Here is a 19006-nt window from a genome sequence, read left to right as displayed (position 1 = left end):
ATGTAGTTTTCATTGGTAATTTGAATGTGATTTTATCAAGATGATAACTATTGAAATTTAATAGTACTTTCTCTTGTTCAATTCCATCAGTAAACACATAATTGCTTTAAACTGGATTTTCAGATAATAAGGTTTCAGTGTTGAGATGTTAAGGTACTCATGCGTATCCAATAGATAGGTTTTTATTGTTGAGTAAGTTTTGATGATTATAGTAATTTCTGTGCTTCATTTTAATACTCATGTCTTTTTGTTCCAAATTACGTCTAAACTGATTTATTTTCTAAGATTTACCAATTTTGTATCAGAATTTGCTTCCTTGGATTCTCTTTCTTTGAGTCGCAACTTGCAGGATTCAGGGTTCTAACTTAACAGGTCATAACCAGGGAGTGTAAAACACAGGCAGGACCTGCCAGGCCAGCGAGTGGGCTTAGTCTCAGACGGTGAGTGCTGTCGTCATTTGTACCATGCATTTGGAGATTAATTTTATAAAGTGAGAAAGAAGAGAGCAAAAAAATGAAAGAGTCCAGTTAGGAGTCCACTATAAACTATAAGATAGGCACGAGAACATGGAGACAGGAACTTTCATTTTATATTAATAGTTAAAATCTCCTTAAAACATGAGAAGTGATTTAGGGATTTTATGTGGTGAGCAAAATAAGGAAGAATCAAAAGTAATCCTGGGATCCTCGTACCTTGCTGGTGGGAATGTAAACTGTATAGCCAGTGTGGAAAACAGCTTGGTGATTCTTCAATAAATTAAACATAGAATTACTACATATGATCTAGTAATCCCACTCCTGGGTACATGGGAGTGTTCAAACAAAAAAAAGATAAGCACAAATTCGTATAATAGCACTGTTTACAATACCCCAAAGGTAGAAAATAATGAATGGATAAATAAATTTTATGTCCACATGATGGAATATCATTTGGCAATAAAAAGGAATGAAGAACTGATACGTATGCCACATGGATAAACCAGGAAAACATCGTGCAGAATATACATTATATGAAATGAAATATCCAAAATAGGCAAAGCCATAGAAATGGAACAATGTTAGTGGTTGCCAGGAGCTGGGGGAGTGAGGAATGGGGAGTGACTGCTTAACAGGTACAGATGATGAAAAATTCAGAAACCAAATCGTGATAGGGGCTCTGCGACACTGTTAATGTGCAGAATGACACTGACATATGCATTTAAAAATGGTCACAGTGGTGATTTTTATTTTACATGTATTCTATAACTTTTTAAAAGAAAGTGGCTGGGCACAGTGGCTCCCACCTATAATCCCAGCACTTTGGGAAGCCCAGGCAGGAGGATTGCTTGAGGCCAGGAGTTTGAAACCAGTCTCTGCTACATAGTAAGACCTGTTTCTACAAAAGAATACAAGAAAATAAAATAAACTCAAAATTAATCAAGTTTTTAAAAAAAGCAACATCAGGGTAAGAATCACAGCCTTAAATGCTTCAGGGACCTGGGAGGTGCATCAGAGTAAAGAAATGGCGGGGGCAGGGGGATGTGTGGTAAACTGGGCATTCAGAATCAAAAGGTTTTTTTGGGTTTGGGGCCAGGGCTGGGTTTGAACCCGCCACCTCTGGCATGGGGCCAGTGCTCTACTCCTTGAGCCACAGGCACCGCCCTCAGAATCAAAAGTTTTTAAAACCTACCTCTGGGCCAAATAAAATATGACTGTGGGCTGTGATTTTTGATCTGTACTAGAAATTGAGCTTATCAACTAGATTCAAAATTCCACAAGAGTAGAGTATAGATCGTATTTACCCAGTATCTTAATTTAGCACAATGCCTAACCAATATATTTAGATGCTCAGCTAGTATTTGTTGGATGAAAGATTTTTAAAAAGTAAATAAATGAAGGCTAGGCAATAGGGCTATAATCTTTTTCTCTGTCAATTTCATCTCCGGCTCACCACCCACAACTTCAATTTTCATATTTGAATAATCAGTATTTTCATTGTTTTTTCCATCTTTTCCCTCCTTTATCTCACTGTCAACTCAGATTACTGCAACAACTTCCTAATGGTCTCCCTTCCTTTAAGTCAGTGGTTCTCAGCCTTCCTAATACTGTGATGTATTTTCATTGTTACAAAGGGGTCGTGACCCACAGGTTGAGAACCACTGCTTTAAGTTATCCTTCTCCTTTTCCCCCCAATATCTGCTTTGAATATCCTTGACCCAAAATGCCTAGAACCAGAAATGTTTTAGATTTGTTATTTGGGGGGAGAATATTTTCATATACAAAATGAGAAATCTTAGGGGTGGGACCCAACACTAAAGATAAAATTCATGTGTATTTCACATACACTTTATACAGATAGCCTAGAGGTGATTTTATGCATTAATGTACAACTTTCTGCATGAAATAAAGTTTGTGTACATGAGGTCAGGTATGGAACTTTTACTTTTGTCATATTGATGCTCAAAAACTTTGAAATTTTGAAGTATTTAGGATTTTGATTTTTGGAATTAGGGATGTTAAACCTATATTACGAAACACACTGTCCTGTTCAAAATCCATCAGTACATTTATTTTTTTTAGAGACAGAGTCTCACTTTGTCGCCCTTGGTAGAGTGCTAGAGTGCTATGACGTCACAGCTTACAGCAACTTCCAGCTCTTGGGCTTAGGCGATTCTCTTGCCTCAGCCTCCTAAGTAGTTGGGACTGCAGTTGCTCACCACAATGCCCAGTTTGAACCCCCTACCCTCAGTATATGGGGCTGGTACCCTACTCACTGAGCCACAGGCACCACCCACCATTAGTACATTTAGATGAACTCTAAGCCCTTTAGAATGGTAGGAAAACATCTGTAATCTGGCCCTGTCCTCATCTGTTGCTGATCTTCCTCGAGTCCTTAGAATTCCAGCCTTTCTGAATTTTCCAGTTATTGAAGCACAAGGTACATTTTGACATGTCTTCCTTCTGCTTCGAATATCCTTGGGGCTTCACTTGTCTTTCTCTTCATCCTTTAAGACTCGAGCTCCTCCAAGAAATTTTCCAAATCAATCCTGTCTCAGAAGTGTACTTCTGTTTTTGTTCCTCTTTTTGGCATAGGGCTGGCATTTCTTTTCTTGTACTTATCTCACTGGTTTATCTTTGTATTACTTATCTCATTTCCCTATCTGATTGCTCACTCCTTGAGACCATGGACCAAATCTGTTTCCCATGCCTGGCACATGCCAGGTGCGCAGCAAAGTAAACCTTGTCACTGTTCCAAATACTTTGTTATATGGTAATCAAACATTTAATGAATGTTGAATGAGAATATGTAAGAGGTATAAAGTGGAGTGTAAGTTGCGAAATGTCATGTAAGATATGCCAAGCAAGGATTTATTTTTTTTATTTTGGACTAATATTGAGGGTACACACAAATAGGTAACATCGTTTGTGTTTGTAAGGTGAAGTCCAAGTTGTACTAGTGTTTTTTATCCAGGAAATGTGCCATATACCCGTTAGGTGAGAACTTACCAGATCCCCTCCACCTCTCCCCAGTTCTTGAATTTACTTGAGTTTAGTATTAAGTACATGCTTGATTTCCCATTCTTGTGACAATTTACTGAGGAGAATGTTCTCCAGATCTTTCCAGGTTATTACAAAAGATACAAAGTCTCCATTTTTATGGCTGAATAGTATTCCATGATATATTCCATGTATGTTTATATATTTTTTAATATAGGTTGAACATCCCTAACTCCAAAAATACATATGTATGTATATGTATATGCATAAGATATATATATATGCACATATATGTATGTATATGTAAAAATGTGTGTGTATATGCACCACCGTTTATCCATTCATAGATTGAAGGAAATACTTGGGTTGTTTCCACATCTTGGAGATTTTTGAATTGAACTACTAAAAACATTCAAGCACAAATGTTCTTACAATAGAATGATGTTTTTTCTTTTGAGTAGATACCTAGTATGTGATTGCAGTATATCAAACGGAACATCTGCTTTTAGTTCTTTGAGGAGTCTCCATATTTCTTTCAATAAAGGCTGTAGTGGTTTGCAGTCCCACCAACAGTGCATGAGTGCTCCCTTCTGTCCTCACCCACACCAGCGTCTGTTGCTGCTTTGGGACCTTGTGATGTGGGTCATTCTCACTGTGGTTAAATGATAACTCAAAGTGGTTTTGATTTGCATTTCTCAGTTGATTAGGGACAAGGAGCATTTTTTCATGTGTTTGTTGGTCATTCATCTATCCTCATGAGAAAAGATTCTGTTCATGTCCCTTGCCCAATTATTAATGGGGTTATTTATTCTTTTCTTACTGATTTTCTTGAATTCTTTACGGTTTCTGGTTGTTCACTCTTTGTCAGATTCATAACATGCAAATATCTTCTCCCATTATGGAGGTTTTCTGTTTACTTTGTTGACTGTGTCCTTAGCTGTGCAGGAACTTTTAACTTGATCAGGTCCCATTTATTTATTACTGTTGTTGCTGCTATAGAATTTTTATAGTTTTGTATCTTATATTTAAATCTTTTATCCAGTGTGGGTTAATTTTTGTAAGTAGTGAGAGGCGGAAGTCCAGTTTCATTCTTTTACACGTGGCTAACCAGTTGTCCCACTGCCATTTATCAAACAGGGATCCTTTACCCCAGTGTATGCTTTTGTTTACTTTATCAAAGATCAGATGATGGCATGAGACTGGTTTCACCTCTGAGTTCTCTTTTCTGTTCCAAGGATCTGTGTCTCTGTTTTTATGCCAATATTATGCTGTTTTGATCACTCTAGACTTATATATAATCTGAGGTTTGGTGACGTGATTACTCCAGATTTGTTCTTATTTCATAGAATTGCATTAACTATTGGGGTTTTTTTTCTTTTGCTTCCACACTAACCAAAACACTATTTTTTCAAGTTCTGCAAATTATGACATTGGTATTTTAATGAATATTGTGTTAAATCTACAGATCTCTTTGAGTAGTAGAGACATTTTAAGCAAGTCGATTCTTCCCGACATAAGCATGGTGTGTTCGTCCATCTGTTAACATCTCTGCTAATTCTTTTTTCTCAGTGTTTCATTGTTCTCTCTGTAGAGATCCTTCATATCTTTTTTAAAGTATATTCTGAGGTATTTCATTTTTCTCTGATGCTGCTGTGAAGGGTATTTTGTCTTTGATTCTCATGTGGTCAGTAATTTTTTGCTGGTTCCTCCTTAAGTGTGGTTTCTTCTTCTTCCTTCCCTCCCCTGTTTACCTCTCACTTCCTCCTTCCCTTGATCTTTGTGGCCTCCATGCTTTGAAGTTGAAATGGCTTTTTCATTCTTGGTGCCCACACTGTCTCCCTGTGCCTTCACAACACTGTCTCTGGGCAGGATGGTCCAGAAGAAGCAGGCAACAGGTTAATTCATAGATTCCACTTGGACATGTATTTGTTAGGTCATTTTAGTTCTGTTAATTATAACTTGGGAATCTTAATCAAGCTACAGTAGAGAATGAATAGGTTTTGATCTTACCCTCCCCCAAGACGCTCCTCTCCCTGACCTCCCAGGGAGCAGCTGATGAGAAAATGTCTCTAAACTGCCATCCTGAAGCTCCATCTCTGCCAAGAAAGGGTTTCATTGAGAGAAAGTTTTCATAGAAGAGGTGGCATTTGGAATGGGCTTTGAGATATGGGTAAATTGGCAAGGGGGATAAATTATATTTAGTCATTTGTCATTCAATACTTATTAAACAATAACTACGTGCTGGTTACTATATCAGGCTTTGAAGTTATCCAGATCCTGTCTATTAATAGAACTTGTATCATAACCTCTAATTGACTACTATTTACAAATGTAGTTGTTTTCAAGTATACTGAATTTTGGGTTATTTTCTCTTATAATTTACTGTGGAGCAGCATTACCTCTACAACTGTACTGCAGTTGGACTTAGTTTTAGAATGAACACTAATAGTAGATATTAAGAGATACTACTGTGTCTTGGTCTCATAAAAGCTACTATTTAGTTTTAATAGAGAACAATTAAGGTCCTAAAACTGCTTTTTGCCTTTCAGAACTGGCTTTACAATCCCATTTGAAAATGAATTGTTAATACATAAGAAGCTGGCACAGGTTAATTCATAGATTCTACTTGTACATGTATTTGTCAGATCATTTTAGAGCTCTGTTAATTATAACTTGGGAATCTTAATCAGGCTGTATTAAGAGAGTGAATAGGTTATAGCCTTACCCTCCCCCAATTCCATACACTAAAAGATTAAAATAAACAGGTCTGCATTGCCCTCAAAAATAAACACTTTGGAATCATATTATAGAGAAATATATTTAAGTAAGAAACACTGAGATTGTAGTTTTAAAAACCAAAGGTTATTTAGTTTTTTGTTTCCATCTATGAAAGATTCTTTTCTTTTAAATTATGTGAGTGCTGAGATATTTGCTTTTATTCTAACGACCTACATGAATATTTGCAAAAGCAAGGCTTAGCTTGCTAAACGGTTCAGGCATTTCTTGCCACACTCAATATATACAGCTTTAAAATGACAGACTGATAAATCCACACAGAATAAGAAAACTGTCTTAATTTAATTGTGGGTGCTCCCTGACACCACCACCAGATCTATTTACTTTAAAGTATTATTGTAGGGAGAAAAATGAGTTATTACATATGCAAATCCTTCAGAATTTCTTTAAAATGCAAACGAGCTTTAAAAATAGTCTAATCTTGGGACTATGTTAACCTTAAGCAAAAAAAGATAAATTCCCTAATTACTTCAGGTTCTTGTTTATTTCTGAGCATTAAAATGTCTTAAAAGTATTGTTTAAACCAAAGATCATTAAATTTGGCCCAGATAGTTGACTTGCTTTTATAAATAAAGTTTTATTGGAATACAGCCACACCTCTTCATTTATGTATTGTCTATGACTGATTTTGCAATAGACAGAGACTGCATGGCCCATAAAACCCAAACTATTTATTATCTGACCCTTTGAGTAACAGTGTGAGGATTCCTGGTTTAAACCATAATGCTATATGATGAATTATTTATAATTGAAGAGCAATTATTGAATACCTAAACCAAAATGCAAAAAGCGATTTTTCCCCTTTTCTGTTATATAACTTAAGAAAACATCAAACCATGTGAAATGCTACGTTATTCTCTTTCATACGTTGCTTGCTAGTCTTGCCCTTGCTCAGTTTTGACAAGAGCAAGTGAAGCTTTATTCTTGTTTTCTACAAATTTGAAAATCACTACATTCTAAAAGATCCCGTTATACCTTCTCCCACTCCCCAACCCCAAAAGAATTTGAAAGAGAAAGAATTTTTCTCTGTGGTAGCGAATGTGGGACTTTTTTTTTTCTCTTTGCTTCATTCCAATCTATTATATCAAACACAGAAATTCCCCTTTCTTTCAAAGGACTAGAATTTATTTACTTGCCTAGTTATTCACATATATGTCTCTTTAAGTTATTACATAATATGTGCTTGATTAGTGTATTTATTTGTAATAAATACATGTATTATTTATTTTTTGAGCACCTCTTTTAATTAGACTAATAAAGAAATATCTCTTAGTTCTTTTGTTGCTTTTACTACTATTGTTCGATTTTTGTTTTATTTCAACTCTGGGTTATTTCCCGGAGGTGACTCTTAAAAATGCTAAGGTACATTTATAAACTGTGCTTTAGAATAGGGTTACACTCTCTGAAATAGTTAATCATGTCCATCTATTTCCTTGTTATCAGTAATCTTAATTCCACCTCTTAGGTACATGTTATTTTAGTTAGCACCATATTCAAATTATAGAAGGGATTTAAAGATTTTATAGTCCTATTCCAACTGTGTTACTTTACAGATGAGGAAACTGAGGCAAGCAGATAACTTTCCATATCATACTACCTAGGAAGAAAGCTTGGGTTAGCCACCCCACCCAAGTCATTAAGTCCTAGACCACAGAGCTCAATCACCATGAGCAGAGGAGGGAGTTGAGCCAGTATGATGTGCTTGTCCATTTGAGAAGTTACACGGAGTACATATTTAAAGTATGTATTTTGAAACTATGCTTATAAATAACCTTCACTTAATAGCAGTATATTTTGACTACTGCACATAGCTTCAAATCTAGACATGAGGGATAATAATGCCCACCTCCGGGGGGATTGTGTCTCTGTTCTTCACTTTTCCTTCCTCACCAGCTGTACCACTTTTGAATCCTTAAGTTTCATGCTGGCTGCTAAAAATTAACCTGAGTTCCTGCCTCCAGTTCTGCACTCCTCACTCTTTCACTCCCAAACCCCATTTGAGTTCTCCCCTCACAATTCTTCTGGAACTGTTTTCTTGAAGATCTTGATGACCAACTTCCCCCAGATATCTTCTCAGCCCTCATCTCATTATCCCTTCTTCCGGTTCTGCTCTCCAGACCACCACTGCTTTTTCTGCTACTTTGTCTTGTTCATAGCTTCTTTCCCTTCACCTCTTCAATTTACATCTTTTCATATGATGTGTTTCTACCTTTTTTCTTAGTCTGTGTTCCTTCCCTAGAAGTTCTAGCTATTCTCAGAGTATTAATCCACCTGTCTGTGTAGGACATCTGTGCTTCTGACATCTGTTATGGCTGCTGAGTCCCACCTAGTCCTCCGATAATTTCAGACTCATTGCCTTTGCAGCTGAGCTCATCTCTTCTTCCTTCATCACAATAGACATTCCCTCCTTTGTTCTTCATCTTTGCTAATCTCTAAAATGTACAGATGCTCCTCGATTTACAATGGGGTTGTGTCCCAATACACATATCATTAAGATGAATATATCATAAATCAAAAACACAGTTAGTACACCTAAATTACCCTAAGAAAATATCTAAATTCAAAATTTGAATTACACAATTTCTGTTGAACATGTATCTCTTTCACACCATTATAAAGTCAAAAAATTATAAGTTGAACCTTGTAAGTCAGGCGACATCTGTATGTGGGAATACAGAGGACCTGGATTATCCTAAGCAGTCTCTAAAAGGAAAAAGTTGACGAGCCTGTACTACCTAATTTCACGATTTACTGTAGCGATAAAACAGTAAGACAATGTGGTTGCAGCATCAGAATCAACAAACAGGTCAGTGCAACAGAAAAGATAGCCTAGAAATAGATCTGTGCTTTACAGTCAGGTGATGTAACAAAGGTGCCAAAGCAATTCGCTGAGGAAGGGAAAGTCTTTTGTACAAATGGTGTTGGAATAATAAGGTATTCATCTAGATAAGCAAAATGAATCTCAGCCTCTACCTTATACCACAAAGTAAAAATAATTTGAGGTGGACCTTAGTCTTAAATGTGAAAACCAAAATAATGTGTAAAATACACATAGAACACATAGGAGAATATCTTCATGGCTGAGGGATAGGTGAAGGCTTTTTAGAAATGTCATAGAAATTAAACACTATATGAAAAGAAAATCAATGAATAAAACTTCATCAAAATTTAAAACTTTTATCAAAATCACAGTTAAGAAAATGTACAAGCAACAACAGACTAGGAGAAAATATTTTCCAAAATACACACCTGACAAAGCACTGTATCCTTTCCCAGTATATCTAGGAAGCATAAAAAATTCCTATAATATATAGTATGTGTATAAGATATAATTCAATTTTTTAAAATGAGCAAAAGAATTGAAGAATTTACTAATGAAGATGCACAAATGGATAGTAAGAACATGACCAGCAATCAGTCATCAGATTTTAAACTGCAAATTAAAATCCTAATGAGAGGCCACTATACATCCTCTATCCTGGCTAAAATTCAAAAGACTGACAATATCAAATGTTGGTAAGATTGTGGAGCAACTGGAACTTTCCTGCTGTACTATAGGGAATATAAAATTGTACAAGCACTTTGAAAAACTAAATAGAAGGGTTTTTTTTTTTTCTAAAATTAAACATACACCTAATCTATGAAGCAACAAGTTCACTCTTGGGTATTTATTTAGAAATGAAAGCATAGATCACAAAAAGACCAGTACAATGATTACTAGCAGTTGAAACTGGAAACATCCCTGATGTCCATCAGTAAGAGAATAGATAAACTCTGGCATGTCTATTTATTGAATACTGTTCAATAATATAAAGGAATGGATTTTTAATAAATGTAATAAGAGGAATGAATTCCAATATGCTGAGTAGAATATATCTTACACAAAGAGCACCTACTGTGGTTCCATTTACATCAAATTCTACAACAGGCAAAACTAACCTTCAGTGGGAAAGAAATCAGAACAGTGGTAGCCTCCAGGGAGATGGAGGGGGGTTGACTGGTGTAAAGAGTTGGGGATTTAGGTGCTGATCAAGGAAAAATGACGATGATCATTGCACAAGGTTGCAAGAGAAAGGAAATTCCTCACCACATGAGACTGTCCAGAGGCTTATGACGAGTGACCACCGTTCAAAAGGGGAAGAGGGCAAAAGGATTCCCAGGAGAGAGGAGGAGCAGAGAGAGCATCTCCAGAGATTACATGTCCAGGTGAGGTCCTGCAGTCAGGAAAGTCTGGGTCAGAGAGCTCTAAGGCAGTAGCAATCTGGGGTCTCATAACCACAGATTCTCTCTTAGCAATGGCCAGCAGAAGCTAGGTGTATTTTTATGAAGTATGCAAAACAGACAAGCTGTTAGTGGCTAAATTATGTTTGTTTGGGCTATTTTTTAATTGATTGGGTATGTCAAAATTTGATTTTGACACCAATGAGCTTTTGAACTAATGGATCTCAGTCTCCAGTCAAGAAATAACCCAGGGGTCAATCCATAGAGATTATATTTAGTTAATTTATATAAAAACCAGAAGGGGCAAGACATAATTTTTTGAGTGATTATAATGTTCTATGTCTTGATAGAGGCTTAGATTACACAGATGAATACATTTGTCAAAGTCAACGCATATGCTTTAAAAAGGGCTTTATAAAAAAATAGCAAATATAAAGATTTGTGTATTTGTACATTTTGGATATAAATTTTATATCAAATAATCTAAGTATTGAACTCTAGTTAATGATATGCATGCTGAAGTCTTGGGAGGCATATGTATGCTTTATGCAGTTTATACTGAAATGCCAAAAATAAAATGTATTAATGAATTGATAGGCCAAGTACGGTGGCTCGCGCCTGTAAATCCCAGCACTTTGGGAGGCTAAGGTGGGAGGATCTCTTGAAAGGCTTCAAGAATTCAAGACCATCCTGGTTAGTGTCATGAGATCCCAATCTCTACCAGAAAAATTAACAAATTAGCCAAGTATATGGCACATGCCTGTAGTCACAGCTATGTGGGCAGCTAAGGCAGGAGGGATCACTTGAGCCCAGAAGTTGGAAGTTACTGTGAGCTATGATCGTGCCACTGCACTCCTGCCTGGGTGACAGAGCAAGACCCTGTTTCTAAATAAATGAATGAAAAGATAGAAGGATAGATAGTCGAATGGGTATATAATAAAGCAACAACAGTAAAGTATCAACCTAGGTTGAGGTACACATATATGTGTTTACCATAAAATTACTTCAGCTTTGTGTTTCAGAATTTTCTTTTTTGAATGTTAAAAATTCCATTTATTCATGCTAAATTTATTTCATAATATGCGTTTTTAAATAGCTGTCATAATGTATAAATTTGACATTCTAAATTTTTACCAAATACTATTTCATTTGTACATTTCTATTTCTTCACATGGTTTACAAATTTTCTATGATGCTAAATATTGTAATTTTCATAATGAAATGTTAAAGACTATGGTGTGAAGAATAGACTGGGGACCAGGAAGGACATTGTGCCATTGTTAGAGGTTTTTTTTTTTTTTTCTTTTTAACCAACTATATAATTTCATAAAAACTTGGTCCTATATTTGATCATTTGACTAACTGATGTGTGGAATTTGATCTGTTACAGGGAAAGTCCTTCTGCCAGCATCGACACATGTGCATTTCTGTCATCATTTGTGTGCTCCAATAGGACTCTGCTGATTGATGGCCGGGTAGAACTCAAAAGAGGCTTGCAGAGGCAGGAGCGGCATCTTTTTCTATTCAATGATCTGTTTGTTGTGGCCAAAATCAAGTAGGTAGACTGCACATTCTTTCTCGGTTATTATAAAATTGTGTGAAGATACCCTTTCTACTCAGTGTTTATTGTAAGAATGTTTAGCCTCTGTTACTAAACCTAATATTTAAATTAAGTTTTCTGTTTGTTTCCTTTTTTGCAAAAAGTGTTTCAATCACTTATTCATTCAGCAGGTATCCATGTAGCTCCTGTGCCATTCCCTGGATAAATGCAGAAAATACAATGAAGAATGTGATGGGTTTTGACCTTATTCTAATGCAGGAGCTTCCTTATATGGGTGGAAGGTGGGGGACAGATTGTGATTGGTGCTATGAAGAAAATCAGGTACTGGGTGAAATAAAAGATGAGTCATATCTTGGAAAGGTATAGCCAGGGGGAATAACCACTGAAGGATGAAAAGCAACCAGCTATTTAGATAGATATTGGTAGAGGGAACAGGTACAAAAATGTTGGTGAAAGCTTGGCCCTTGGAGGAGTTTAAAGCAGGCCTGTGTAACTGGAGCCTACTGAACAAAGGATAGGAATTAAGTTTAATGGAGTAGACAAAGATTAGTTTAACAGGACCTTTGTAGGCTATAGTGATGAGCTCTTGCTGTATAACAAATGACCACGAACATCGTAGCTTAAAACTGCAAACATCGCCCACATTTTTTCTGGTGCAGAATCTGGGAGTGTTTCACTGCATGGTTCTGGCTCACAGGCCCTCAAGCTTCTTGTGCACTTACAGATATCTTAAGGCTCAACCAGAACTAGAGCATCCACTTCCGAGCTCCGTCGTGTGATGCCGGCAGCCTTAGCTCCTCTCTGGCTGTTGGCCAAAGGCTTCTCCTCCATGTGGCCCTCTCCACAGAGCCAGTCACAATGGCAGTTACTTCCTTCACAGTGAAAGATCTAAGAGAATGAGAGAACAGGCCATTGGAATAGCAGCCAACAGGGAAAACAAAGTCTTTTGTACTCTAATTTTGGAAGTAGTTCCATCATTCCGATGGATGCAGTTGGCCACATAGACCAGCCAGGGTACATCATGGAAGGGAACTACACAAGGGTGTAAATATCAACAAGTAGGATCACTGGGGACCTTCTTGGAGGCTTGGGACCACAGAGGCTATGGTAAGGACTCCAGAGGTGTAATATAGTTCATATTTTTTAAATACAATTCTGGCTCATGTTAGATAATGGGTTGGAGGGTAGGCAAGAGTGGTAGCAAGGAGACAAGATAGGAAATTATTGTAGTAATCCTGACGGGAGATGATGAAGGCTTTATCTGAGGAAATAAGTTTAGAGGAAGATACACATATTTAGAATATACTTTAGAGGTACCCAAGAGGATTCACTTTCCACTCAGTACTAAATGCCAGTGCAGTTAACACCCAGCCTAGAATGTGGTAGCTGCTACTTGCTCCATTCCCCATTCTTATTTATGATATGTCAGAAAAGATAAAAGTATTTTAACAAATCCAATCTCATGCAAGAGATCTGTAGTCAATAGAGAATGTAAATGCTTTTTTCTACTACCCATACTCACATACCCAAATTATTCAGTGTCATAAATAAGACACAGGTAAGGCTAAAAAAATCTGCAGAACATTCTAATTAATAAGTGGTATCAATAACAATAGAAACCAAGCATTTATTAGGATCTTTTTATATGGTAGATATTCTTCTAAAGAGTTTAAACCTTGTAGGTGTTCTCGTAAGTAGTTATTTATTTTCCTCATTTTACAAAATAAATTGATACTCAGAGAAATTAGGTGACTCCCTCAGGAATATAGAGTAATTAATTGAACCCATATTTGGACCTATTCTGTCTTATTTAAAAGTCTATTTTTAGCCGGACGTGGTGGCTCACACCTGTAATCCCAGCACTGTGGGAGGCTGAGGCTGGAGGATTGTTTGAGCTCAAGAGTTCAAGACTTGTCTGAGCCAGAGTGAGACCCCTACTTGACAAAAAATAAAAAACACAGTCCAGTACCCTGTGGCAAGCGCCTGTAATCCCAGCGACCCAGGAAACTGACTCAGCAGGATGCCCACAGCCCAAGTCGGAGGTTGCAGTGAGTTCTATGGTGTACTCTGCTCAGGGGATAGGGTGAGACTGTCTCAACAACAGCAAAAATGGCTGTTTTTTAATTAGCATGTGGTCTGCTTCCTCTATTACTTAACTCTTTCTTTCATTGTGGATTTTGTAGAAATTCCTCCACCATGCAGTGTTGTTCACCCTTAAATCAGTCTTTCCTTTAGCCTGGGTAAAAGGCTCCAACTAAATAACTCATTTAGTACGAAGTAGTATAGAATGTTTAGTGAACTTATCAAAATTAAAGGCAAACATGCAGATAATGAAACTGTTTCAGAATGTTTGAATAGAAGTAATACCTACAAATGTAGTTTTTGAAGTGGCTACGATGTCATGAGTAAAAGAATAAAACAGGGTGTTATATATAGGCCTTTGGACGTGAAAAGGCTTGAAGCTCTCACCAGAGAGGCTGTTAGTAAAACAAGTCATTTTTTTAAAATATTCTTTTATTTAAAATTGTTGGATGGGTTCTGTATCCTAGGTAAATCACAAAGGTCTCATTTACTTTTCCTAGAAACTCACCCAGGATAAAAGTTGTTTTATCTGTTAGAACACTAAGGCTCAGAGAGGTTTGTCATAGACTGGGGAATGACAGAGCCCGGGTTTGAATATAGATCTTAATTCCAAAGGCTGGCTCTTTCTGTCTGCCTTACCACGTCATACCCATTAGGTGCAAAACTTAGCCTGGACTTAGATTAGCAGACAACAACCCATTTCTTGAACTTCAGGACCTAAAAGACTATTTACTGGTAACCTGCATATGACTCTTAAGGAAGAAGGTATTTTCTTTCATCTTTGTGGGACTTTTTTCCTTAGAAGTTACAATATTTAAAGAACTTTTGTTTTTTTAACCTTAAATTATCTATTGTTCTCTGTATTCTTCACATCTAACTGGTTTTTATATGAATTTAGCCAATTTTTAAAAGAAATTTATTACATGATCATTCTTAAAACAAGCATTTTGATGTAGTCATAGATCTTTCTTAATACAAAAGAACTTAGTTTCTTTTTGGTTGCTGTTTATTTTAGAAAAAATTGTCTCCTACAATACCAAAACTTTGTCTTTCCTGTATTCTTACCTTGGATAAAGAGCTGGATGGTGCCCTGGATCAGTTAGTAAGTTGCACTGATCTGAGACCAGTGCTTAGTCTTTATGCTTAGCCATAGGAGAAAAGGGGAGACTTTGAGTTCCATATTATGTCAGCTCATTTACAGGCTTCATTTGGAAACTGCTTTCAGTCCTTGGGTTAGTTCTGCAGAAATAAACTCAAGTAAGATAAATAATTGACCAGCTGCCACACACTAATTTAGTCAAATTAAGTGAATTTTAGCAAGTGCAATAATAGAGTATTAAATTCTTCCTTTTATTAGCTAAAGTATTATATTTGCTCCATTGTGCTGGACATTGATAATTGCTGGAATTGTTTTGAATTTGTTGTCATTCTTTTCCATACTACATTAGGACAGTATTAAAGCCAAATGGGGCCCTGGGAGCTACTTTTGTAGTCATTAGGAAGATAAGTTATTTTCCAATAAAATTATGGCTTTAATTCTTAAAAACAGGATTTTTTTTTAACATTAAGTTATTTAGAAACAAGTTAATATTATCTCTAATAATACCACAGAGTACATACATGGATTTTACAGAGGAAATAATTGTACTTTTCTCAACACCCTCTTAAGCCTCACTATTCTCATATTTTATGAGAAAAAGCAATTAGTAAATAGTACTGAGTTCTGTAAGATAAGAAAGATGAAGTAAACTCAGTATCATTAGAATTATTATCAGATACTTGTGTAATATATCATGATCTCTTCAGCCAGACATATTCAATACCACATTTCCATCTCAGAATGGGAAGACTCTCCCCCTAGAATCCCGTATATTTCAGCAGCTCACGGGAATTCCTTCCAGTATGAACTTTAGAGGATAGGAAAGCAAAGTACAGAGGATATCTGTCATCTCAGTAGATTTGTAGTAAGGGACTATATGGTAGAAATAATTTATTTTTTAGATTATTTGGGGTTTTTTTTCAGTCAGTTCACGTTAGATTTTTACTTTTGATTTCTATAGTCTAGTGCTATTGGAGATCAAGAGTGAAAAATCTAAAGGAGTACAGTATGACCACAGGACTGTTTGTTCATTTGATATAAGACTTGTTGAAATATTCATTTGACTTATTTTCAAGCTAGTCCAGGTAACTTTGTATGTAAAGTTCAGAATATTCCTTCCCAAACCTCCATTATAAACAAACAGCTCCTTCAGAAAGCCTTGTAGCTCTGGAGAGATAAAAAAAAAAAAAAAAAGTAGGCCAAAGAGAAAAGCTGAAGGGACCTTCATGGAAAGATGCTTTCTTCCAGGTGCTTTATGGGAGTTCTTAGATCAAGGCTTTTCATAGCACAGTGAGTAAGAGCTCTTCACAGTAAACTGAGGGGCCAGCGCTGCCCAAGGTCAGATTTTAGCTCCACCTCTTGAATTATTTGAGTTTTGGCAAGTTAATCCCTCTATGACTCCGTTTTCCTTACCTATAAAATGTTTGAGTCTTAAATAGTATATGTAAGGTATTTAAAACCATGATGGCACATGGTAGATTCTCAGTAAATACTGGCCATTATTTTTAGATAGGGGAATGGGAGTCACTGTTCATACTTTTAGACAGTTCCTTGTTTTTAGCACCCGTGTGGCACTTTACTGATCTAGGAAAAGGATGATTGGAATGACTTTTTTCCCAGGTCAGTTGGTGTGGGTGTTTCCTATCTGTGGTATTCAATATAAATAAAGATCTGCATTAGAAAACAAAAACTGTGTGAAAACAAATGTAGAAAAATACCTTTCTTTCAAAATATTCGAAGTTTCAGTTTTATAGTACCTAAATAATTGGCATCACGAAATAAAATTCAGTCTGTCATTGAATCTGTTTCTTAAAGAAATCTCAAGATTCATAGAAATAGGATAAAAAATATTGAACTAAAATATAGGACGGAGCCATTGTGCCATGAGGCACTTTTCTATTCCTCTGAAATTCATTTCACCCTGTGTGAAGGAGAAGAGGCCTTAACTATAGATTATTCTTCATGTATAATTCCTGCAATGTCTTTTTCATCATAATTACCACTTAAAAGTTTAGCCTTACATATTCCATGATATTAGAGGAGTTTTAGGGATATTTCTATTTGTGAGTTATCTTTCCTTTTCCACAAGTGGTTCGGGATGCTGGGCTGTACCCGTTTCCCTGGGCATCCTCTTTATCCTCCTCAGTGCCTTCTATTTCAGTGCAAGCCCATCTGTCAATTAGGTCAAGAGATACGTCTAAGGGGGATTAGGCATAAATTGTCAAAATTTAATTTCACTGCTGATTTAAAGTACGTCACTATCTGAGTCCCCAGAGATAAACGTTAATTGTTTCAATCCTACTTTCTTTTAGGTTCTTTTTTAGGCTACAGTTCTTCAGTTTTAGCCAGAATATAAGGTAAAATGGTTGAACAAAATCTTAAGAAAGGAAATTTAAAATAATCTATGCTTCTAAAGACTAGAAAAATCTTATAAACACTCAGGTGAAAATGTATTATAAATTCCTCTGATTACAGGTTTTTTCAGCACATCTCTCTTAAAATGAAAATTTTATAAACATTTCAATAAATTGATATTTTTTGTGTTTAGCCACTCAAATCCTCTTGGAAATAAGCAAGTTAGGGATAATAAATGATTGAATTTTTCTAACAGCAGAAATTTATGGTTATGTTTTTGATCCAAATGAAGTGCTCAATGTATAAAAAAATAAAGCATTCAGTTTATGGGTATTTGCTGCCATACAGGTAGGCATGAGGAACAAATGTTTCACCAAATGTTTTAAAGACCTTCTGGGCCCAGGTAGACAATTACATTACCATTTACTGGGGGAGGCACCAGACTTCGGGCTACACTGCAAGTCTGTAGTGATCAAAACAGCATGGTGTAAGCACAAAAATAGAGACATAGAGGTGTGGAGCAGAACAGAGAACCCAGAGGTGAAGCCAGCTATTGCCATCTGATCTTTGACAAAGCAAACAAAAGCATACACTTGGTGAAAGAACCCCTACTTAGTAAATGATGCTGGGAGAACTAATTAGCCACATTAAAAGACTAAAACTGGACCCTCACCTCTCACCATTTACAAAAATGAACTCATACTGGATAAAAGATTCAACTCAAATCTAAGACATGAACTATAAAAACTCTCAGAAAGTGTGGGAAAAACTCTGAATCTTCCTGGCCTATGGAAAAAAATTATAAAGAAGACCCCATTGGCAGTCACAGCAATACCAAAAGTAAGCAGGACCCGATCAAGTTAAAAACTTTCTGCACAGCTAAGGACACATCAACAAAGCAAAGTGACAACCTACAGAATGAGAGAAGATATCTGCATGCTATGAATCTAACAAAGGGCTAAAATCTAAAATCTGCAAATAACTCAAGCAAATCATCATGAAAAGACTAAACAACCCCATTGAAAACCAGGCAAGAGACATGAACAGAAACTTTTATCATGAGGACAGATGAATGGCCAACAAACACATGAAAAAAATGCCCATCATCCATAATCATCAGAGAAATACAAATCAAAACCACATTGAGATATTACCTAACCCCATGAGAATGGTCCACATCACAAGGTCCCAAAGCAACAGTTGCTGGCGTGGGTAGGGAGAGAACACTGCTGCACTATTTCTGGGTCTACAAACCAGGACAGCCTTTATGGAAAGAAGTGTGGAAGTTTCCCAAAGAACTAAAAGTAGACCTTCCATTTGATCTTGCAATACTGCTACTACGTGTCTACCCAAAAGAAAAAAAAAAAAGACATTTTATCATAATGTCATTTGCACATGAATATTTTTTTTTTTTTT

At 36.3% G+C, this 19006-nt stretch overlaps 1 protein-coding gene across 1 annotated transcript in view; it reads left to right on the top strand.

Moving 5' to 3' along the window:
- Positions 1-19006, top strand: part of ARHGAP20 (Rho GTPase activating protein 20) — a 90335-nt gene that overhangs the window by 32735 nt on the left and 38594 nt on the right. The window contains exon 3 of the mRNA XM_012808153.2: positions 11884-12048. Coding sequence (XP_012663607.1) covers positions 11884-12048 — 165 coding nt within the window. The remainder of the gene's footprint in view (positions 1-11883; positions 12049-19006) is intronic.

Source organism: Otolemur garnettii, unplaced genomic scaffold, assembly GCF_000181295.1.
Source record: "Otolemur garnettii isolate 467f Iridium unplaced genomic scaffold, OtoGar3 scaffold00086, whole genome shotgun sequence".
In the NCBI taxonomy this organism is placed as follows: domain Eukaryota; kingdom Metazoa; phylum Chordata; class Mammalia; order Primates; family Galagidae; genus Otolemur; species Otolemur garnettii.
The sequence above is the reverse complement of the archived record's forward strand: the minus strand, read 5'-3'. Positions and strand labels throughout refer to the sequence as shown.